Source organism: Phaenicophaeus curvirostris, chromosome 9 (genome assembly GCF_032191515.1).
Source record: "Phaenicophaeus curvirostris isolate KB17595 chromosome 9, BPBGC_Pcur_1.0, whole genome shotgun sequence".
NCBI classification, from domain to species: domain Eukaryota; kingdom Metazoa; phylum Chordata; class Aves; order Cuculiformes; family Cuculidae; genus Phaenicophaeus; species Phaenicophaeus curvirostris.
Window position 1 is genome coordinate 26260446 of NC_091400.1, and position 24110 is coordinate 26284555.

The following is a 24110-nucleotide window of genomic DNA, read 5'->3' on the forward strand; positions in this document are numbered from 1 at the left end:
TCCTATGCTCATCTGGTAATTTCCAGAGATCCTTCAGCTTCCCATCACCACAGGAAAATAACTTGGGGGAGGAGGTGTTTGTCTTCCTCTGTATTAATAGGTCAAACAGCCTACCAGAAAGTCACATGTCATTAGATGTTCTTCAGGGTGGGAGGTAACTGAAACAGAACCAGTCAATGGGCTACCAAGGCAAGTACCAACCGCAATTCTTCTCACTGAAAAAGCAGCAATATTCTAGCTCATACGAAGCTGCTAAAACAAGCACCTCACTTTGAAGCAAAACTCCTAGCACGGGAACAGCAGTATCTATTCAGTAACAGGCTTTTAACTCTGTACAGTACGTTTTTCAAGGCTGCAGCTATGCAAAGACAAAGAGAAAGGACCGGGCTACCATTGTTAAATAACATTTCTTTTACAACTTAAGGAATTCTAGAATATGAAATGGCTGTCAACAATTTTTGATAGAGGAAAATACATCAAGTACCACAGCGATTTTGTTCTTAAACACCGGATCAGTTCCTCCTCTCTCCTTATTATGCATCCGTGCCCTTTGCAGCCCCCTTCAGGATTTGAAATAAAACCAAACATATATTGTTGACTTCATGCATAGTCCTTCAATCATGCAAAAAATTACATAAGGATGAAACAAGAGCAAGGGTTATACCCCAAAGGAAAAGTATACGGAACCAAAGTTGCAAAGCATAATTCGCCTTTCACCAAAGAAACCACTTGGCGATTTCATCAGTATTTGGGCTGGAACGACTGATTAAATGAATGCGACTTAGGGCTGCAATTCATAAGATGCAAATGGTTCAGCGAGCTGGAGCAGAGGGAAGAACTCTCGGCCAAACCTGCATCGCAATTTTGCAAAATGAACTTCGATGCTGCAGCATAGAGGCCTGACTAAACATGACCATAAGTAATGGCCTCTTGTCACTATAAAACAGTCCTCCAAAATGTAACGGATGAGGATGCCTGACAGTCCTAATAGGAAGGATCTGAGGTAGCACAGGGCGATAGTGATGGCAGAGAGTTTAAATCTAAACCTGACAGCTCATCAAACCAGACAAACCACACATAGAGAACACAAATTTGGACAGCTCTATCTATCACAGAGGGCGGTAGAGCTATCATGCCAACGGGCAACTGGCATGCTAAGACAGTGGTGCCTTAAAGCCTTCAATCTGTTTGGGTTTATTTCCCTGTATTAAATTCTGTGGCAGGACAAGGACCAACAGAACCACACCTTAAGGATGAAGAGGAAAACCAGAATGCCTCCTTCGGACTTAGTCTCTTTTCTAATGTAATTTGACCTGTCAAATTCTTCCTTCTCAGCTGCCATGATGCCCCATCTACTTCCATAAAATCACTTTGTTTTGGTGTCTAAGTGCTCCATGCCATCAGTTACTGTAATGAACTTTCCCCAAACAGCCTTCTGAATTATTTTAATGCAAGACATCATATGGTCACAGGTGGTAACGCCCTCCTAAGTGATTAGACAAACTTCTATGTACTCTACTCACAGTGAGTTCATTCTCCCAATTCCAGGAATAATTTGTTTCTTTTTCTTTCCTCGCTATCTTCGACTTGTCTCAAATGAAAAAATATCTCTGTATGTTCTACAGGGCATTGAGGTCCACATGATAAATAGCTGGAAAACCTGGCTACAAATAGAGTTGTAGCAAATAAGGGCATCTATAGCTCTACTACAGACATCTACTTAGACATAACATCATTATTAAGCCTCCCTCAAGCCTGCAATTCAAAGAAAATTAGATATGTAAACAAAGCAATATGATTCACATTCTCATAAAGATGTACTCATTGCCGCCCACAAGCAATAATGCAGGTGGAACACAAGCCACAAAGTCTAAGACAACTCGGAACGGTCACCTGAAAAATATTTGATCAACTTCTGTAATTCTGCAATTTTGGTGAGGGTACCAAAGAAAAGTAAAATATATATTTGGGGAACAAGGACAACAGGAACTTGTGTTTGAAGGCTTAAAAAGAAATTAAGGCTGTTAGCACTTATGTTCTACCCATAAGCATTTAAAATGCTGGAGTTTTTCATTCAATGCACAGACCACACCTCCCTTCTGAAGGCTCCTATTCCATTGGCAAATGAGATCAGATCAAATCAAAAGGGTTCAGTTGTGCTCTTGCACTACTCTACAAGATATTGTATCTTCTCCCAAGATATCTTCTTGGGAAGATATCTCTTCTCCCAAGTGACGGGTGACAGGACAAGAAGGAATGGCCTCAAGCTCCGCCAGGGGAGGTTTAGGCTGGACATTAGGAAAAAATTCTTCACAGAAAGGGTCATTGGGACTGGAACAGGCTGCCCAGGGAGGTGGTTGATTCACCTTCCCTGGAGGTGTTTAAGGCACGGGTGGACGAGTGCTGAGGGATATGGTTTAGTGTTTGATAGGAATGGTTGGACTCGATGATCGGGTGGGTCTCTTCCAACCTGGTTATTCTATGATATTGGTTCCTGCACACTTTTGGGCAACATTAACAATTTTCAATTCCCTCTTTTAAAAGTTGATTCCACAGAAGAACCTTCCAGGCATCCCGAAGCATCTCTCCCACTACTGTGCTCCAGCTAAGACTTCCCTTTGAGGTGACACTTATAGAAAAGCTTGAGTGCACTTAAGTAATCACAGTATGTGGCTGATCCTTTACTGCACAGAGCAATGTGGTCTTCATTTTCTCTTCCTTCCAGAGCAGCCTGTACTTATTTACTCATCCTCAAATCACGTTTTTTGTACGCTGTTTGTGTAACACTTAAACACAGTGGAGTCTGCATCCATGACTGGAACTCCTCAGTGCCCACAAAACAACCATGCTACTGTCCGTGACATTTAAGTCCTATACCCAAAAGTAAACCAACCTCACACTGCCAACCTGTACTCCACTAATCCTTGTACTAAGTGCTTTTAAACATTATAGAATCCTAAAAGCAGACTTTGTCAATCTGTTATTTAGAACAGCTGGAAAAAGAAAAAACAAAAAGCCTGAACATTTTCTTACTGGGTGACTTCGAGAACTAATATATTTAACTTAATACACTCCCAAAAAGACAAAGTCATGCTCTAAATATGAGTCTCTAAGTCATATTCTACAATCCTTCCCTTCTGGGCAGGGAGGAGATGAGTTCTATTTAAACACATTGTGCCACAACTGTCCACGTACCTGATACGCAGCCAGAGACGTGAGGCTGCAGCCCCACTGACAGGTATGTGCATGTAAAACAGACTCTTCGTCATTATGTAAAATAACATAAACGGAAATGAAACACAGAAGCAAAGCAGGGCAGGAGGGGAGGATTTTAGTTCCCATTTTATTAAGTTAATGAACTTCCAGAACTGCTGGAAAGAACGTTCTCATCTGCCTCCTTTAGCTCCCCTACAACACTAATTCAGTAGGAATCACACTTGGCTGTCAAATCCATCCCATTTCTTGAGCACTTGTCTGATTAGAAACCAAAGAAAGGACAAAGCAATATTGAGGGAAGAGAAAAAAAAAAACCCTAACACTGGATTATGCAGAGAAGAATCTTATTTGAGAAGAAGAATGCTTCTGACATTTATCAAAACCACAAACTGACACTTCAAAAGGAAAAAAGACGACAGCTTACAAGGCAGAGGTTAATTCATTTTTGTTTAATTTTTTTTCCCCGTGAAGGCTCATTCACGTCTTCTGCCAATCCAACCTTGGAATGATCTCTCAGGTGTATCATTCCTAACAACTGGCTTTACTCTCAGCTTTTCCACATTCTAAATAAAATCCGAGAGAAATATGTGTATTTGTTTTTCCATCTCCTCCTAACCTAACGGCTTTAGAAGCCAGTTGGTATTTCCAAGGCACTAGAAATCCAGTCTCAACAATTTTCATTACCAATGAGTGTAATCTCAGTCCCAATTCTCTACAGGCCATCAACAGACTCTACCCGCATGCCCCAGCAAAGCAGTTCTATCATGAACAGAAGCAACACAATCATTTCCAAAGCTTTTAAAAACAGAATATTTCTATTTACTAGTTATTTTTTTCCTTTTTAAAACAGGAATGTCCTCAATACAGTGAAAAACTATGGAAGAGATCCTCAGGATGCATCTTTACATTGCCTCAAAAAATGAAGTATCCATAAGCACTTAAGACAATATAATTGAAAGCCCTACGTCTGGCACGTGTAGATAGCCCTTCCCTGTTAACTCTGAGTCAACACTCTGATCCAACAGTCATTGCGAGGATGCTTACAAAACACCACTTAAAAGATAACCAGCTGCTTTGCTGAGAAAGTACAGAAAACTAAGGATAAGCCTGTAATTCAGTACTCAACGTGACTCTACAATGCTCAGCTTCTAAAATTTTCACTGCACGCAAGATGCATATCCCCCTTATCCCAGAAAAGCTCACGCTTTGTTCAATATGGGGGCAAATTCCTTTCTGCCACTGCGAAAAGAAAACCCTTCACCGCACACTCAAAAGGCCTTTTCAGTTCAGACTTGTAAAAGGTAATCTGATGTAATGCATATTGTTTGAAAATATCTGGACTAAAATGAAACCCAGCAAGAAGCAATGGATAAGCTATTTTCAGCCTTGGGACATTTTCCTTCTTGCTTAAAAGCCTACACTTGTAGCGCTGTCATCTCCATACAATACTCGCTTCTGTTTGTACTGTCCAGACAACTATAAAAGTGATTTATCAAAAACCCAGTCACCAGAACAATTTGGTGCTTTAAAATTCCTTCTCTTCCAGTATCACTGATTACACCAATCACATTTTCAGGCAAGTCGTTCAAACAACAAAACATATAGGAAAGACAGACATTGTTCATAAGACCGCCTAGGAGATAAGAGTGGGGTAAAGAAAATCTTGTTAGAACGTAGGAATCTCCCAAGATGTTCAAGTATCAACAGTAGCAGCTGCTCTTAAAACAGCTTGGTCTCTTTCAAATAAGTGAAAATGCAGAGTTCAACCATAATCCAACTGACCTATACCTCAGTCGCAGCATGTCCAGATGTTGCAATTATAATCATTTTTTTTTGATGAAAAATGGAAATAATTGTAAAAAAACAGAACTATAATTTCCAAATTTGTCCAGGTAATTTCCAAATTTAAAGGTTATTAAGGTTTAAGGTTATTAAACTAAGGTTACAAAAGACCAGACACACACACTTAAAAACTGTGTGGTTCTGTTGTTTCAAATTTTACAATCGGAGTATTTAATTGACGAGACAATTCTTAATTTCATTCAAATCACCTCAGTGACCTCAAAATGCAACCAATTATTCTTAGTGCAGACATACAGCCCATATTTGCACATCCGATTTTTCTGCTCAGTTCTCAAACATTTATCATGCTCCATCTTACCCCTGTACTTTCCAAAAGTACCAAGTTCAGGCCAAACGTGCTTCTGTCCTACATAGGAACGCACATCCAGATTAAAAAAAAAAAATAAAATAAAAAAAATCATAAAAAATCATAAAAAAATAAAAAAAAAACCAACAAACCACCATGTTAAGCACATTCTGTAGGTACTATCCCAGGTTTTACTAGGTTTACACCACAATTCAGCAATTCAATTAACATGCACTTGTTCGTTTTTTCAGTGAAATATAACAGTTTTCTTCTATTTATTTTAATTATTCCTAAGTGCAAAGTGTTGACTGACAGAAACAAGGCTCATTGTAACATGCTCCACTGCTCTTCACTTTACAAATCATCTCCTATATTCTGGAATCTCTGCAGAACACCAGCAGTAGGAAAAAAGTGATAGGTTAGGAAGCATGTGGACATATCCATATGAATATTGCTAAGACAAAATTTAAATAGTAAGGATTTGTGCAAATGAAAAAATAACTTCTAGTACAATAATAAACCTGAATTTTTGAAGGGAAGGAAACTAGACTTTTGGAAGAACAAAACATCTGTAATATGTATGTGGAAAACGGAAAATGTTGTATTTAGAATAGAATTTATTTACATATTTATCCTGCATCTTAAATATTAATTATGTATTTCTAAATGGCATTAACAGAAAATTTGAAAAAAGGTATTAAGCAAGGTTGTAGAAATTTACAGGTAGCTACTTGCATATAAAAGCAGACAGGAATGAATCCTCACGTCCTGACTGTTCTGGACTTCTAAAAGAATTTAGTATCCAGACATGCAATTGTCACACACGTTTTAATGGTAAGAAGCAGGCAGAAATGAGTCTTCTTTGACAACTCTGTTACAAAGCTAATTACAGCTGTAAGTGTAATGCAAACATTTTTAACAGCCCACAGTCTATATTGTGTAAAAGTACACTAAAGGGTGAAGAAAAATAGCAATATATTCCTTCAGCTTGACAACTGACTTTATCTTCTTGTTGTAGCTTTTCATCAGATTTTAGGATAAGCTGAGATTTGTGCCATAAAAAACCCTGCTATCAGCCAGTTTTGAGGCTAAAACCAGTAAACTCATGCTTGACTGGAAAAGGAGAAAAAGGAGCACAGATAAAGTGGTCTGGTACATTCTTCCATTTCCTTCATGCTGAAGGTTCTTCTCTGCAATTAAGTATAGACAACAGAAGAGACTGGTATTTTTGAAGAGCACAATCATGTTTCTTTCAACCTCACAGAAAAATCCAAATGTAAGAGCTATATAGCTTCTTTCATAATAAAAAAAATATTTCTTGAGTGCTGAATTTCTATGGGAATCAACAACAAATATGCAGATCCTGGTCATTAAATAAATTAGCTTCAAACAGCTTTCCCAAATGACAAAAAAAGATCACAAGACATCCATAAACAGGCACTGCAGACCCACGCATGCTTTTTCTTACACTAAAAGCCAAACCTAACAGTTGGAAGCTGATTATTATACAGTGGAGAACGAGCGAGTAAAGATACTGAGAGCATATCCCCGTCAGGTCTTCCTACTTGAATCAAGTAGGCACCAAGGGTTTAAAGTTCTGCACAGAGAGCCTAGAAAAACAAGTTTTAAAAGGCATAAGTGCCTTCAAGTGAGGTTAATTTAAAATGTCAATTACCTTTATCATTTTGTCATCCTAAGAGAGGTTGGTGCACAGACCCCCACGCCTTCCTGCCAGCAACAGCTCATCCCGGGGCCCACAAGGCCATTTCTGCCTCTCAATCTCAACCCAGCAAAGTCAGAAGAATGTAAAAATAGACAAAAGTTCGTAAAAGCCCATCAAGAAAAGACGCCTAGAAGAGTCTAACAGCAAAAAAGTAATTAGCAACACTTCCTCACAACACAATTTTCTCCAAGTAATCTGTGTTGCAGCTAATTCTCACAAATGTTAGATAGGACCAAATAACTCAGTCGATACAGCCCTGCTGTACAAGACAAACACAAATTGTGAGACAGCTCACTGACTGGTTCATCTCAAAATAGCTCAGGTCTTAATGATGACCGAAGTTCTACACCATGAGGGTTCCTGAAGCTTCACAATATGCATCCTGCTGACTGAAGTTCTCACGTGCTATGCCAACAAAAACTACTTTTAAAAGGAGGATCACCTTTAAAGAAACTTGCGCACTGCTTGTATAATGTCATGTCATTTTCAGATTTAAATGCTCCCCTGTTCCTGAAAGAACAGAACAGATGCAAGCAACAAGAGAAAGAGTTCATGGAACAACCTTAACAAGAATTAAGCTTAAACTCTAAGAGACTTGAAAGTGACACAATAAAAACAAAGCATGTCCAGAAGCATGTCCAATCTAAAGCAGCAGGCTGTGTGACTGTCTTAAATGATAAAGCCCTACTTTTCCCTTCAAATAGAGTTGCTGTTGTTACTGATCAATCTAAGACATAAGCCCTGAATGACTTCAGTTAGACTTTTTATTTCATGCACTTGGGAAAAAGGAAAAGAATTTGGCCTTGCCTGGAAGTGGAAGGGCAAATCTACAAGGAAGGAAAATAAAAACTACAAGAGTGCATAGCACTCTCGGTCAAAAGCATTTAATAAATTCCCAACCTATCATCATTCACATAAATAAAGCTCATCTACAACACATTGTGGGTCTGGAAACAGCTCCATCCACAGCAGTTTCCTCGCATTTCCTTTTCTACTTGCCGTTTACTTTTTTCTGTCTGGCTTTCAGGTAAGTTCTGGAGAAACAGATGCAAGGATGACTTCCAAGTGACAGGAACTTTGCAAGTAAGAAAAAAAATGTTAGTGCTAATAATTTTCATCCACTAAGTAATAACTTAAATAAATCCTACGCCTCTTTGCCAATATTAACAAACAGATGGCAAAACAAATCAATATAACGGCATGGAAATTCTGTAGAGGACAACAAAACCATCAGACATCTGATAAATAAGCCACCAGGAGCTTTATGCACATTACTGATGGGTGCTATCAACTTTTTGAAAGAAAAAAAAAACTCCAAGCTTCCAAATTTACTTTCCTGTACAAACAGGAATTTTACTTCCACACATTTACTGGCGTCCAAAGGAATATTTAAAACAATACAAGGGCTCCCTCTTCTTGAACGAACGGCAGGACTGAGCAGCCTATGCGATTGCTGGTGTGGTGGTCTGGAAGAACCCTGGCTCACAGACATACTTATTTCCCATTCGTTAAGGAAGCTGAAAGTATTCTAATCTTTAAGGAAAATAAACTTAAGACCAAGAAACAAGTAACTACTGTTATTATAAGAAAATTGCCATGACTCTTTCAAGTAGGATTTAAAAATAACGCCTCTTTCGACTGTGTAACTTGGAAGGAAATGCCTAAAACAGGAAACACAATGCAAGACTGATATGAAAGCATTTAATAGATTAACAGATTAACAGATAAAGTGAGGCGTGACCAGAATCAGAAGATAAAATAACAAATGGTACTTTATGATTTGCCAAATACAGACCTATTGAAGCAACATCTGAATAATCCGGCCTCAAATAACTAAACCAGACACTACAAAATTTGTAGACCCAGCTCCCTTCTAAATCAGACTACAGAATTCTTGGTTGAGAATGCACTGGAAGTCAATAGTGCCCAAGAATTGTTATTTGAGGATCATCGACACTGTTTTAATCTTTTTCTTTTAATATATATTTGCGACTTTCTCCCTTTGCTGAGCTGCAGCCCTTCCCTTTGATCCGATCACTCAAGTCAGCTTTCCTTTCAACCAACCCTCTCAACTTTTGCTCAGCCAACATAACCTGAAACAGTTCCCCTCTTCCCTCTAAGCCATAAGAAAAATGAGAAAGTACACAAGGCCATGGTAAGCCCTTAACCATTAACTCCTGGATACAGTAATTTCAAAAGCCACAATTCCCTACAGCTGGTATCGTTAGGTCATTTCCACACAGGATCTCAACTTTTCACTCAACAGCTGCTCACTTAACCAGACTGCAAAGTCTTTGAAAGCAAATGCTTTGGTAATTTACAAAACTTGAAGAGTTTGCACATCCCATAATAACAGAAAATATTTTAAAATCTCTCTACAAGATGTATCCCCTCCATATGTCCTGTTCACTGAACTCAATACCGTCAATAAACAAAGCCAGGGTAAGATTTTGTTCTTGTGCTCTACAAGGAGTCATTGTCTTAGAGTGCTTCCCTGTTCCTTATTTAATGCACTGCTGCACACCCTTCACATTGCTCTAAAACCAGTGTTTTGAAACAGCTCTTGGAAGAACCTCACACATAAATCATCACTCTCAGGTGACAGAAATTGCCTTTTCACCCCCAGGGAAAGACTGATGTCTGATATACAGTTTATTTCCCTGTCGTTCCTCTCTTCTCTGGAGGCAGCTGATGCCACTTAATTACTGGCCAACAATCTCTGAATCTAATCTGAATAGCTTCTCAAAACCCAGATGCACAATAGCGACACATTGTGACAAGATCAGCTGTGTTTGTAGGAATACGATGCTAACCTGGTACATTCCCGAGTCAGATCTTTAAATAAATAGTGCTTGTACTTTAAAACATTCCAATAAAGAAAATACATGTTATTTAGAGAGGGAGCAGCTGAATAGGCCTAGTTAATTTCAATCAGTACAAGAAGCAACAGAAGCAAAAAGGCCTTATTTCCACAGCCTCCACCACCCAGCCATGACCGCGTGAAAGAGAGACACCCGCCCCGCAGATGAGAGGGGGAGCACTGAATTGGCAAGACGGGCAAAACCAGTAGCTCTCATGGCTAGCAAATACGATACCACTGGTATTGCAATAGGTACCTTCTGTCAGTAATAACAGTACTGTGCTGCATGCAAAACAAAATTAATCCTGTAAAAGAACAGCCCTGCACACAATGGAAACAAACAATAGGAAGAACAGCTCCTCTGATCACAGGAATTAAACAGACATTTATTTTAAATATAACAAAATTAACTTAAAATCAAATTTAGCTTCCACTGAACCCTAACACAGGTTAGCAAGTTCCTCACAAGAAAAAAAGCGCACATGTTTTAACAGCACTTCTGAGCTGGTGGAAGACAAATACAGCAACTTCTATTGCAACTCATTTAATCTCCCACATTGCTTTAATTAGCAGTTTCTGATCATTGATCATGATTTACATTAATAATAGCCCAATGTGCATTTGTCATCTACTATTCGTTTTTCTTTTCTGTCCTCGTCCAGAAAGGCAACGTGAAGTCATAGAAAACAACCTGATCTTTCAAAGACTCTAACAGTTCAAATTCATCATCTCAGCATATCACAATGTTTTACTGCTAGATTAGTAAGGCACTGTCTATGCAAACACCACTGTAATAAAACATGCAAGGCGTTCAAAAAAGGAAAAGAAGAACAGTGTTTAAAATAATAAACCATTATGATGGATATATAAATATAACTTTAAGAAATCTGGTTTCATAAAATGGAGATAAGGCATTTCTCACCTCACCTTAACTTCAGTAACCTTAGGTGTTACTGAAGCACCTAAATTACCTGTGTAAGATTTAAAACTAACAATTATAATTCTCACTTCAGCTGAAATCACCAGTCAAATAACTGTCCACATAGACAACAACTGCAAAACCTTTAGTCTTGGAAAGGGAAATTAAGCCAAAAACATAGAAACACAGAGAGGAAGTAGCCACTTATATTTTACTTCTCTTCCTATTTTAAATCAACTTGGTTTACCTTCTCACAGAAGTCCGTGAGAGCTGTGAAGTCCCATTTCTTGGAATAAGCAACGTTGTACCTCAGGATAGCCTCCTACGGAGAGTACACACCAAAATAAAGCTTAGAGATACTTATTAAATTAACAGAAGAAAAAGCACTTTGTGAAATGTCCTTTTTTTAAAAAACAGTACCATCTAGTGGCTAAAACCGGTCACAGAGCGCACCAAAATCCTAACACTATTAATACGGCACCACACCAGAGTATCAAATCCTGTATTTCAGCTTTAATCTACAGGATTTTCCTCCTAGCACAAAGACAAGACATGCCTGGATCTGCCTACAACATAAGCGTTCTGCACCCCATGCTCGCTCTCTTTAAAAATACCAGAAAGCGTGTCCCTCAGCAATACAGCAGAAGTTTCACCAATTTAGGCACTCGGAGAATCAGAAGCACAACAAAATCAAATAGGCCCTTTACAACAACCACCACCTGTTTTCAACATGGGCTGGAGGACAACACCACTGAGATCAGCCCTGCAGAGAAGGACTTAGGAGTGCTGATCGATGAGAAGCTCAACGTGAGCCAGCAACGTGCACCCACTGCCCAGAAAGCCAAGCGTATCTTGGGATGCATCAGAAGTGTGAGCAGCAGGTCGAGGGAGGGGATTCTGACCCTTCTACTCCCTTCTCATGAGACGCCATCTGGAGCCCTGCATCCAGTTCTAGAATCCTCAACATAAGAAGGATATGGAACTGTTGGACTGAGCCCAGAGGATGCCACAAACATTATCCCAGAGCTGGGACACCTCCCATATGAGGGCAGGCTGAGAGAGTTGGGCTTGTTGAGCCTGGAGAAGAGAAGGCTCTGGAGAGACCTTATAGCGACGTTCCAGTACCTGAAGAGGCTACAGAGAAGCTGGGGAGGGACTGTGTACAAGGGCAGGGAGTGACAGGCTGAAGGGGGTGGGGAATGGCTTTAAACAGGAAGGGGGAAGATTTAGATTAGACATTAGGAAGAAATTCTTCACAATGAGGGTGATGAGACACTGGCACAGGTTGCCCAGGGAAGTTGTGGATGCTCCATCCCTGGAGCTGTTTGAGGCCAGGTTGGATGGGGCTTTGAGCAACCTGATCCACTGGGAGGTGTTCCTGCCCATAGCAGGGGAGCTGGAACTGGATGGGCTTTAAGTTCCCTTCCAGCCCAAACCATTCTGTGAGTCTATGACTAGTTGCTGGGAAATACTATTTGTCTGAAGTTTCTCTGCAGCTTTTGCATCTTTCTCCTTCACTGCCTTTCAGGTATAATCTAAACTACATTATTCTTCACAAAAAAACTTCATAGCAATTCTAGGCTGCTCCAAATCACAATTCATTAAAAGCCAACAAACACTGAAGGAGATACCAACAGAGCATTAGTCCCCAAAATGTACACATTTCTGTCAGCAGCTTGAACTGTTGTCATCTCACTAGAGTACAGTGGTGTGAACCATTACTCCTTCAAACTCCCACATGTGCATGACCCAGCTGGTTACAGAAAAAGCCCACAAGCTACACTTCCCAAAAACCAGCAGATACCACTGGACAAAGAGCTTTGTGTGGATTCTAAAAGGCAATTTATTAAAATAATACCTAATAAATTCAGTGGTAACACTTAAGACTTATTAATCAGGACCCTCAATTCATCAGGGAATCCCTTAACAGCACAGATTTTTTTTAAAATTTACTTTTATAAGTGATTAAACAAATAGTACTGAGCCAGAATCACTAAGAGTACATGAAAAGCCTGAACGTACTTTATATATATATACACACACGCTTATATGTGGGCTTGACTTCAAAATGACAAGCTTACCTTCAAATCATGTGAGCAAGTAAATTTGTTCAGTAAGGCAGTTTGGATTAGTTCCCACCGACTCCCAGCAGTTCTGTCTCCATTCTTTAAAACAAAAACCCACAGTCAGATTAAGTTATTCAAAACAGAAAGATGTATTTACTAATAATTGTCTTCCTGGACACATTTTTTTAAATGTTTGCTTTATTGGTTAAGTTCTTTAAAAACAGGCCACATATTTTGAACAACCACAAGGTACTTCTGCAACTTTTAGTCCACTGTATTTTTCTTCCTTAAGAGATCCTTTTTAATTGAAGCTATCACAAAATTCACAAAGAGCTCTTTCACATATGCAGCGCTCTTCCTCATGCCAAGAATGAAAAATAACGTTCAGAGCATTCCTAGTGAAGAAAGTGGATCTTGCAGATAAAACATAAGCACGGTTATAAAATCCACAACTCGAAAATAGAGACTGAACTAACCTTATAAAGATGCAATATTAAGAACATTAATGGCACAGATTATAAGAGCCTATTGCTGTGGCTGACTCTTGCACCAGCCCAAACTCAAGCCACCCCATGCTATTTTTCCTCAACAGAAAGTCTTACTGCCCACTGCAAGCAACATGAAACTTCTTACGAAGCTACCACAAGGGTAGACTCATAATTTATATAAAGAGACATCTTGCTCCACCGGCAACAAAGATCTCGTCAAAACTTTCTCTCTGAAACATCACTTAAATTCATTTATGTTGCATCTGTAAAAACCAAGAAATTAAAAGACTGAGAGCCTTTTCTGGAGGCTATAAAAATTCTCTGTCCCAGATTGAATTATCAATAATCACTGTAGTGTCCCCACTACAGGACACGCTTGCCAATTCTATTCGCCACAGTCTGAAGTATTTCAGCAGGTATGTTTAAGTAAGTCCTGAGCAGCAACAAGAAATACCAGCTCAGTAAAACCACACAGGGCCAACTCTGATCTCTCCACCACTGTTTTAGCACAGCAGCAGCCAGATGGACCTCACGCTATAGGCAATATCTGATAATCACAACATGGTTATAAATTCACTCACATCTGTTGCCATTCCAAATTCCTTCACAAAACAAAAAAAACTTTATATATGTATGTTTTGGATAACTTGTACAGAGAATGAGCGTATTCTCCATATAGGTATATAAACACCATCAAAGCAATGTGTAGGTAAATTAATTAATAGAAAAAAAAAAAAGTCATCAGCTCTGCCTCACGACCCAGAATGCAGCTTACCAGGCCAGGTATGTTCATCTACTTCGTTTTCCAATTCCATACACACAGTTTGTGAGCACAGGAGATGGAGTAAACTGAAAACTCATCTACATGTAACCAAACTTACTCGATTACACGACTGTAAATAATTCCTCTTACCTCATCCTCTACAGGGTATAAATTTTGTTCTGAGCAGGGCATTTTAACATGTTTGTTGTCCCATAAATCCTTGTAGTGAGTTGGAAAAGGTTTAGGCACCTCTCCTTCTCTCAGAAGATCTACCTGCAATGCAGAAGGAGGGAGGGGAAAAAATGCTCAGACTCCACTTTCATGTCTTTAAATGGAAAAAAAAAAAAAAGCAAGCAAAAACACAGTTAAGAAAAAGTTCTCATCTACGGCCACTGTTCTTGGAAAGAAGAAAGCTACAAACTGACTACACGATGGACATTCAGTTAGGAAAAAATCCATCTGTTACTCTTAGGTTGTACTTGGTGAAAACAACACCACCTCATCATTTGACCTCTTGAAACACATTGAAATATACACAATTATTTTATGCCCAATTATCAGCTAACAGTGTCCTCATTTATGAGTTCAAGTATCTGCGTAATTTCATCCAAATAATTTCAAAATGCAGTTTCAAATGTAACAAATGACATTCAAATTACGTGAGGATGAGAAATCATTACAGATGCAGCAATATTACAAGTTTACTCCCCAGAACACCAGAAAAGTAAAAATAAACCATACGATGTTCTTAAAGGCTTAATCTGCTATACAGCTTTCTGGCAGCACTGATTCTCTCAGAACTTGTATTTAAATTCAGAAGTGCTTTTCTTTCGTTTGGGATTTATCCCTCACCCAACAGTTTTCTGGTCACATGTTTTATTTCAACAATAATACGACTGCATACAACTCCAAAGGATTAAAGGCAAATAGATCAGAGTTGATCTAAAATGCAGTGGTAAAGTTGCTAGAAGCCCCAAACCATTCTTTGCCTTTTTCATGTCTTTACTATTTTAAGCCTTCTGTATATCCTCAACCCAAACAAGAACTGTATTAAAATAAGAATATAACATAAAAATGTTGAAATAGATTTCACTTGCAGACCTATTTCAATTCCCAGAGCTTAAAACTCAGACAAGGAAGTACACACACAGCTATGCCAACGAAAAATACTTGCCCCTAACGAGCCAGGAGCACTAAAACCCTAATTACATTTCTTCTGGATCTTAGTATCATAATTCTATGCTTCAGAAAGGTCAATTTTCAGGAAAACCAGTTGCCCCAGTCTGTTCACAAGGAATGGCAAAGCTTTCCACAACCTGCTAGCACTATAGGACTAACATTTGGCATTTCATATTCTTGAACAATGCAGTAAGAAAGTTGATTTCAGGTAATACACTGAATTATCGTACTCTGACGGTTACTGTGTGATTGGCTGAGGGTCGCAGATAAGGAAGACGGGCCCCACACATAGGCATTCTTCTCATCTCTTCAATCGGTGTCCCAAACCATTTCTTATTAGTTGGAAGAGGAGGTGGCGTATATTTAGGAATCTTCCTTCCTGGTCTTGGGGGTCTGAATTCACATTTTTCTTTCTTGCTGCTAAAATGAAATACATTGAAACATTTTACTTCTGCTGAAAAACTTGGAAGGCAAACACATGGACTTCCCCTCTGGAACTAGCTACCAACAGCCCATTTGTTTCCTGGCCTTTGCTGTGCCCCCAGGCCAAAGCTTTATTTGGGGAAACCCCCTGCCACCAACAACCTCCTCCTCTTCAATCCAAGTGCATGATGTCTACCAAAACATTCTAAAGGCTTACAAACACCTTCACAGAACTGCAGTGGCTTAGCAAGGCAGGGTCTTCCTCTGCTCTTTCCCAACAGGATCTATTTACCCAGGGACAGAAGACAGCCTCAGTGGCCTGCATTTGTCAGGATACCCTCTGCAGCCCCTTCTCTACTTTTAGAGAACAAATATGTGTGCATGCACAGGTGCACATATTTCCTTTCAAACAAACAAAAGAACTTGTTAACCACCCTTTCTCCCTAGGGTTGTATTTTTCATGCCAGGCATACAATGCTTGCAGTGGAAGTAGAAATTTAAAAGCTATCCAAAACACTTGTGAAATTAAAATATAAGCAACAGCAGATGAACTAATCCTCTCCAATAACTGAAGGTATTTGCACGGATCTGAGATATTGTGGAGAAGAAAAACCTGAACCTGCTGTATATTTGATGTAAGAAGTCAGATGTTTCTCAGGCAAGAGGAAGTTATCAGACTGAAATGTTAATAAATTAAAAGCCTACACTTTGCAGTGATGTTTAGATCTCTAAACTCCCCTCAGTGAACTTAATCCACCCTTGAATAAAGACACAGCCCAACCTGTTTACTGTCTCTATGGATATGCCAGTAACTTCTGGTGCAGACACCACGTCCAACCTGGCCAATCACGGGCAAACAGTGTAGTTACGCTGGCGTGACACCGGGTACAGGCCCACTGCGCTCACCTGAGAGCCAAAGGATAATTCTGGCACAGTGTTACCCATGCCTGAAGCCTGTTCAATTCACTGCTGCTTCTTTCTCCCCAAGTTAAGATCTGAACCACGCTATTATCTACTGTTGAGCTGGCCTAATGAAAACCAGGAGGCAAGCTTTAAGGTCTTACAATTGCCCTCTTAACGCACTACAGACATTATTACTATTTTGCTTGGCAGCAAGGTTTAAAAACATCACAGGATCCTGTTTAGGCCCCAAAAAGAGAAAAAAAAAACCCAAACACCTCACTCTAGACCCTCATACTCTACCTTACCGATTATTCTGCAAAGCGCTGCTAGGATTCCCACCTATCCACACAGCAAAACTTTTGCATCAATTCCCCTTGTCAAACATGGGTTTATTCTTAACACATGATGCTCTAGCACTGACATACGCAAGCATTGAGCTCTGCTGCCTGGCTGCAGCAGCAATTAATTTCAATTAGTGAAAAGAGTATTCCCTAAACCCAATATTTTAAACTTTATGATTCTCTTCTCCATACTATTTTAGCAAATTCTTCATCCATCCATTTTTCCTAAGAACTATCTTTTCTTGTTTTCCAATTCCACTCTTAACCTACTCATCTCTTAAGATTGCTCAAACGTAAACTCTTGCTGCTAGTCAGCTGCTCTCCATCATCCTGTTCTTCGTTTCCTTGAAATCTGCTGTTTGCACTGCTCCTCACATCCAGAAAAGATCGCCCAGTAAAGACGTGCAAAAGCACTTTCTTGTTCTACTTTAAAGGACTTTAGTCTACAGAGATAATTGCTTATTGCACCAAGACACACAGTCCTCTTGTTTCTGCTGACTCCCTTTATTCACTTTCTCAGCCCCTACTGAAATCTAAGCTCTTCAGAGCAGAGATTCTTCTTTTGCCTTTACAGAACATCTTGCATACGTAGTCCTGGGTCACGCTCACAGCTCTCATTTCCACTGCTGTAGTGTGTCATCACTAGTCCTCCTCTCCCAAACCATGAATAAAGCCAACCCACCCCCCCAATACATTCACACACATCTCTACAACTGCTTTCAAAACTGAAATTTCTCTTATCTATGTCAATCAGAGCATCACTAGCACTGATGCTTCAACAGAAGATTCAGTATTTGACCCACAAAACTAAAAAGACCAAGAAAACATCAGTTTCCTCAGGTATTCTGAATGAAACAATGAATATTACACTCCAAGCACTCCTGTACCACCATTCATTTTCAAGCATTAAAAAATTCCATGGTCCAAAAACACTTCTTTGATAAAGAAAAGCAACTTCCTACAGCATCTTTGATTCCCCATTTTAACAGATATACAGTGATTTAAAAAACTGCACTGGACAAATATATCCTCTAAAAAACCACACAAGTAGTGCCATTAAAAAGTAGTTACTTCAAGCTTACATCAAAGTTGTCTTTGCATACTAACACGCATTTTGCAGAACTCCCTACAGAATCCAGCCTCCAAAGTGGAGCCAAAGAGGTGGAACAGATGAAAAGGCAGAGAGAACACTACCTTTTCTCTTCAATTTTAGGTATCCTCATGAAGTGAGAAGTGATTTTGGAGTCTCTCTTCACCCCCTGTTTTACACCTTTGCATTCTGATGCTGGAGCAGGAGAGGTCACAGGTGACTTTGTACGCAGACCATCCTCTTTAACAGAATTATCTATTTCCTCAAAGTTTCCACAGACCTTGGCAGAAAAATGTGACTTTCTTGACTCCAGTTCAGCATCCCCACACTGAATTCTAAAAGATTTGTTTATGGATTTTGACATACTAATCTCCTCTCGCTCATCAAGAAAAGGACTCGTCTCCTCATCAGCCTCTGACCCATGACAGCTATTTTTTGAATTATCTACATCCATCGGCGACTCCGGTTCACTCTCTTTCTCAAAAGCAGGTGAATCCCCTGAACTGCTCTGACATTTCCTTAGTTTCTCAGGACCTCCAAGATCAGATACACAAGCATCACAACCAGCATCTGAAAGTGGACTTTCCGGAACTACATCCCCCTCTTGTTCACCTGTTAAACAGACAGAACTGCTACTCTTTGGCTTCTGCAAGTTGCACGAAGCCACTTGTCCATCTGTATCAATGTCTTTGGAAGAAAATTTTGTATTTCCCGTTTTCAGAGACCGGCCCAATGAGAATTTCCTCTGTGTCCAATTGTCACTGTTTTCTTCACAGCCTCTCTGAGCCTGCGTGCCAGTTTTGTGCATCGGACTGATGTTGGCATTTTTAAAGAGGTCTCCAGACTGCATCTCCTTCACTGGCTCTGTGTCCAAGACCAGATCTTTGTCCTCAGTCTCCCAGTTACTCATGCTGCCTGTCTGAAGCAAATTTACTTGCTTCACAACTTCCACAGGTATTTCTGAATAATTCTGCTGACAAATATTCTCCAGCTTTTCCACATCATGCTCGCAAAAGTTCTCTTTTTTAACAGAAGTCATCTTGGGATTTGGTTCAGTGTTGTTATTAATTTTGCTGTGTAGGCTGTGGAAAAGAAGTAAGGGAATTAAATGTCTTTATTCTGTATGTATATACACTTCTTTTTTTAAAAGGAAACAATTACAAACATACAATAAAACCCACAGAATTTCACTCCTTATACTCTGCAAATAAGCACTACCAGGATGAACAAGTTTTACTACTCTGGGGAATGCAGCTCAATAATAACCTATTTCCATTTAAAGATTCCAGGACACTGATGTATCAGTTCCTTAACTTAGAAATCTACTCCAGTGAATAATCATCCTTATTTCCAGATCTGAACAGTATTAAGCTATTATTTAGTTGTCTTTTCCAGATGAAAAGAAGTTATAAATCATAATAAAGTCCTCCATAACTTTTGTTGATGTTGACTAAGGACATAGTTTAACATTACTGCTAATCCAGTCTAGCGATCGGCTGCCACTGGAAGCAGCAGTCCTGCTTTGCCTTCCCATGCTGCAGGTCCTCATCTTTTTTCTTTGCAGGAGCAATAGGATTTATTTACCTCAACAGTGAGGTGCTTCAGGAAACAAAGTCGGCCAAAAATGTTTGGTTTGCAGGGTGAGAGGAGAGGGCTGGAGGATCACTCAGCTTTTTGTAGCGAGGCTATACTAAAAACAATGCGCCAAGTTAAGCAAAGCAGCAGAAACGAGGCAGCCCTTTTCCCACCAGAGAGCTTGACCAGCAATCTGCACCTTTAGTTCCCCGCAGGCCCGCCCAAAGAACAAAGCTTTGGAATAGGAATGTTATACATTTTACCTTTTGGACTCTGTTGTCTTGGGTCCTTTATTCTCCAACCAAGTGGTAATTGTCCGCTGTTTACAAACTGAAAAACCGCAGTTCACTATATTATTACTCAAAACATGATAAAACTGCAATATGATTGCATATGAATAAGATAACCTGTACTGGATGAAGACAAAAACACCTCGGTTAAGTTCTCATTATCACCTCTACCGAAGGAAGCATCCAGGCATCAACACTATGAAACCTACAGGCCTGCGATAGTTTGTATCACTCAGCAGGTGTAGCTTCAGTAAGAATCCTCATAAATGCCAGGGCTGGTGCGTGCTGGGGTTTTTTTTCATCCAATATTTCTGTTTAATATGGTTAGAAACACAGAGTGAATCTCTAGATTTAAAAAATAAAATAAAGCAGCTTCAGCTTTCCAGCTCTCCTTATCCCCTTTAATTACCATCACCGTGAGTCCCGACAGCCTCCTGCTGAATTTTGGAATGAAGAGACAACATGACATTTGCCTTTGAGCAAACGCATGACTTTGAGCAACCTGGTTCAGTGGAAAGTGTCCCTGCACATGGCAGTAGGGTTGGACTGGATGAGCTTTAAGGTCCAAAACCATTCTACGAGTTTATGACATAATTTAAAACAAATAAAAACGAACTAGCAACGGGGCATCTTAAGGCCCCGGCTGAGAGCCTTAATGGTACACGGAATACTGTGAAACACAAGCCTTAATAGAAAACTGTAGATATTAGAAGTGAGAAGTGCTGAGAAACAGACTATTTTTTCCCTCTCTCCATGGAGAATCTGTAAAGCCTACCGCTGCTCATTCCCCTAACTGGCAACAACATGTGAAGGATGCATTTTTCAGGTATGCTACCAACAACGCAGCTCCAGACAATGCGCTTGGTCTCCTCTCCATGACATTGCAGTTCAGACGAGCTTTCAACAGAGAGCTGCACACAAACTAATCACGGAGGAACTGGGGGACTGGGGCGAGGCATACCGCTAGAGAGAAAAACTTCAAACCAACTGGAAATGAATCTTCATCAGTATAAGAAGGGTTTTTTAGCTTTGTTTTGTTGTTATTTAATGGCAACAGGTGTCAACCACCTTTCTTTCCACTGGCCAGGAGAAGTTATTCACCTGCCAGTGCTGACCGTGCAAGGTGTTTATTCACTGCTTCCAACTGGGAAAGTAAAATTTGCAGCTCCCCTACAGCAACAGTGGTTTTACAGAACTTAAAAACCAGCCCAGCAGATCTGGCTATTCTAATTAAAAGCCACTATGGAAAGACTCAGCGTTTCACTGCAAATTCAGGTTGTGTAACTTGCAGCATCGGTAGCTTAGGCCATAGGCAACTTAAGGGACACTTTCATAAACGCTTCCCACAGCTGGTGATCAAACATCAATAGCATGGAACTCCCGGAAAAGTAATCTCCAGAAAACATATAGATCACTGTAAATTCTTCTGAAACAGCACAAAGAATAGCATAAAACCACCACTGTGTAACGGGGTTACCAGGGAGCAATGCCAAGCTGCACACAGATCACAAGCACAAGGCCGTACGCAGCCAGTCAGTTCTTCAACACTCAGCTTCATTCAGACACAAATAACAGCTTGGTGGATTTTTTGAACTAAGAGACTTTTATTTCGAAAGATTCATTAAAACTGAAGTACATTAGTCACTCTGCTTACCAAATTTCAGCTTCTTATATTTGAAGTGCTAACCCAAAATGCCTACAGGAAAGGGGAAAGAAGCAGCCAGAAAAGAAAACCTGAAAAGACATGTTAAAACATGGGACAAACAAACCTCTTCAAAGGCAGCTGACTGCCTCTTGAGGTAGAAACACAAGAGCAAGGAACACTTACTCATTAGCACAACAAACAAAGATACCAGCAGCATCAGAAGAGAATGAAACGGCTTTGGTCTGAGCTCTCACATCTGAGTAGCCCTATAGCCAACAGAACATAAATAATTTTTCTCCAATACTAACGTATCTTCTTGGTACAGAGAAGATGATAAAAACCTAAGAAGCAACAAAAAGACAACGCATGCTTACATCCAAGCGTAAGCAATAAAAACAAACTTGGGTGTAATTTTTTTAAAGGGTCTCTAAACTTCTTTTCAAATCATTCCCAGAAAACAAACCGTTCCTGAGAATCTACCACTGAGGAAAACAACTGAATTTCTAGGAGATCCTTATTTATTATTCTGTAGGAGCCCAGGTGCACAAGGTCAAAGTGTTATCGACTCTAAGTTGCCTCTCGGTTACTAAGGTTCAACTCATCAATGGAAAACAGAGCGAACAGGGAGTTTTTTCCTTCCCTATGTTTCTTTCTATCCCTGAAGTGGGTACTTTATTGTGCACTGAAGTTTTATTACAACAGAATCAGGTCCAAATAAAAATAAAACAAGGAAGCCAGGTGGGAGCTTCTTCCATTCCTCTTGCGGCAAGGATTTGTTCTTGCACACCCAAAACACTCCCTGTAGCTGCTCACACCTCACTCGGATGCCTGTACTGTTACCAAAAGTTTGTAAAGAATCTGGCAGAAAGACAGCATTAAGAATCCTGTACCCAAAGCTGGCTCTCTCCCAAGGGAGACAACAGGCACTGCCCCATGCCACAAGGATCGGTACCTAGAATCACAGAATGGTTTGGGTTGGAAAGGACCTTTACCGCTCACCCAGTTCCGACCCCCTTGCCATGGGCAGGGACACTTCCCACCAGACCAGGCTGATCAAAGGTCCAACGGACCTCATCTTGAACACCTCCAGGGATGAGGGAACCACAACTTCCTCGGGCAACCCGGGTGCCTCACCACCCTTATTGTGAAAAATTTCTTTCTAATGTCCTAACCTAAATCTTACCCCTTCCAATTTCAAGCCACTCCCCCTCATCCTATCACACCATGCCCCTGTAAAAAGTCCCTCCCCAGCTTTCCTATAGCCCCTTCAGGTACTGGAAGCTGCTCTAAGGTCTCCTGGAGCCTTCTCTTCTCCAGGCTGAACAGTTTGTGGCCTCCTCTGGACCCATTCCAATAGTTCTATATCCTTATGTTGGGGATTCCAGAACTGGACACTGGACTCCAAGTGAGGTCTCATGAAATTAGAGTAGAATAGAGAGAGAGAAGAGGAGAGATTCACCTCGCTCCTCAAATCTCTCTTTTTGGGCATTTTATTCTTATCTAAAGTATACAACACCCTTCTTCAGTATCAGTCCCCTGGTGCCCCAAAACTACCCCATCCCTGCAACAGGGGCTGGAGGGAACCCTGGCCAGCCCCCCTCCGCTCAAACTGCCTGAAGGAAACAGGAAAGAATCATAGAATGGTTTGGGTTGGAAGGGACCTTAAAGCCCACCCAGTTCCAACGCCGATGCAATGGGCAGGGACACCTCCCGCTGGATCAGGCTGTTCAGAGCCCCATCCAACCTGGCCTTGAGCACCTCAGGATCGGGGCAGCCACAGCTTCCCTGGGCAACCTGTGCCAGTGCCTCACCACCCTCAGCGCGAAGAATTTCTCCCCAATGCCCAAGCTACCTCTCCCTAGGCCACATCCCCGCCCGAGGAGCCCCGTTAAAGCCTGGAGCCACTGCCCCCCTCCCCGGGCAGCCGCGGCCGGCACGAACCTTTGTTCCCCACGGCGCTGGCGGGGCTGAGGCCGCCGGGCCCCTCCCGGGCGCCGGGGCTCGGCCGCGCTCTCTTGCGAGGGGGGTCCGGCCCGCAGCCCGCGCTCATCCTCGGCGGGGCCGCTGCTCCGTCCGTCGCTGCCGCCTCATCCGCGCGGGGCCGCGGGGTCCCGCGGGGGCCGGGCCGCAGCCGGGGGGGCGGCGCCGCCGCTCCGCATCCTGCGGCCGCCGGGGCCGGGCCGGAAAAATGGCCCCTCGGCGCGGCCGCAAAGCAGGGCGGGGGTCGCAAAGCAGCGGAGGCTTGAATCACCGTGGCGACCGCGCGCCGCAAAGCAGCCTCAGCGCATGTCGCCTTGGCGACCGCGCACCGGAAGGAAGGTGGGGCGGGAGGGCATCGCAAAGCGCACTCAGCGCCTCTCACGGTGGCGACCGTGCGCCGGAAAGCAGGGCGGGACGAGGTGTCGCAAAGAGCCCTCAGTGGCTCTCACTATGGCGACCCCGCGCCGGAAAGCAGGGCGGGTTGTGTCGCAAAGCGGCGC

The 24110-nt window shown here is 41.3% G+C and overlaps 1 protein-coding gene across 2 annotated transcripts in view; it reads right to left on the bottom strand.

The window, feature by feature from the left end:
• Positions 1 to 23776, bottom strand: part of PARG (poly(ADP-ribose) glycohydrolase) — a 66109-nt gene extending 42333 nt beyond the window's left edge. The window contains exons 1-7 of one of the 2 annotated variants that reach the window (XM_069864068.1): positions 23572 to 23776; positions 19959 to 20025; positions 18225 to 19202; positions 15594 to 15780; positions 14335 to 14457; positions 12949 to 13032; positions 11115 to 11189 (exon numbers count right to left, since the gene is read on the bottom strand). In XM_069864068.1, the coding sequence (XP_069720169.1) occupies positions 11115 to 11189; positions 12949 to 13032; positions 14335 to 14457; positions 15594 to 15780; positions 18225 to 19202; positions 19959 to 20025; positions 23572 to 23680 (1623 nt within the window). In that variant the 5' untranslated portion in view covers positions 23681 to 23776. Of the gene's footprint in view, positions 1 to 11114; positions 11190 to 12948; positions 13033 to 14334; positions 14458 to 15593; positions 15784 to 18224; positions 19203 to 19958; positions 20026 to 23571 lie in introns of both variants that reach the window. The other variant, XM_069864067.1, reaches the window with a different exon arrangement.
• Positions 23777 to 24110: the final 334 nt, after the last annotated feature.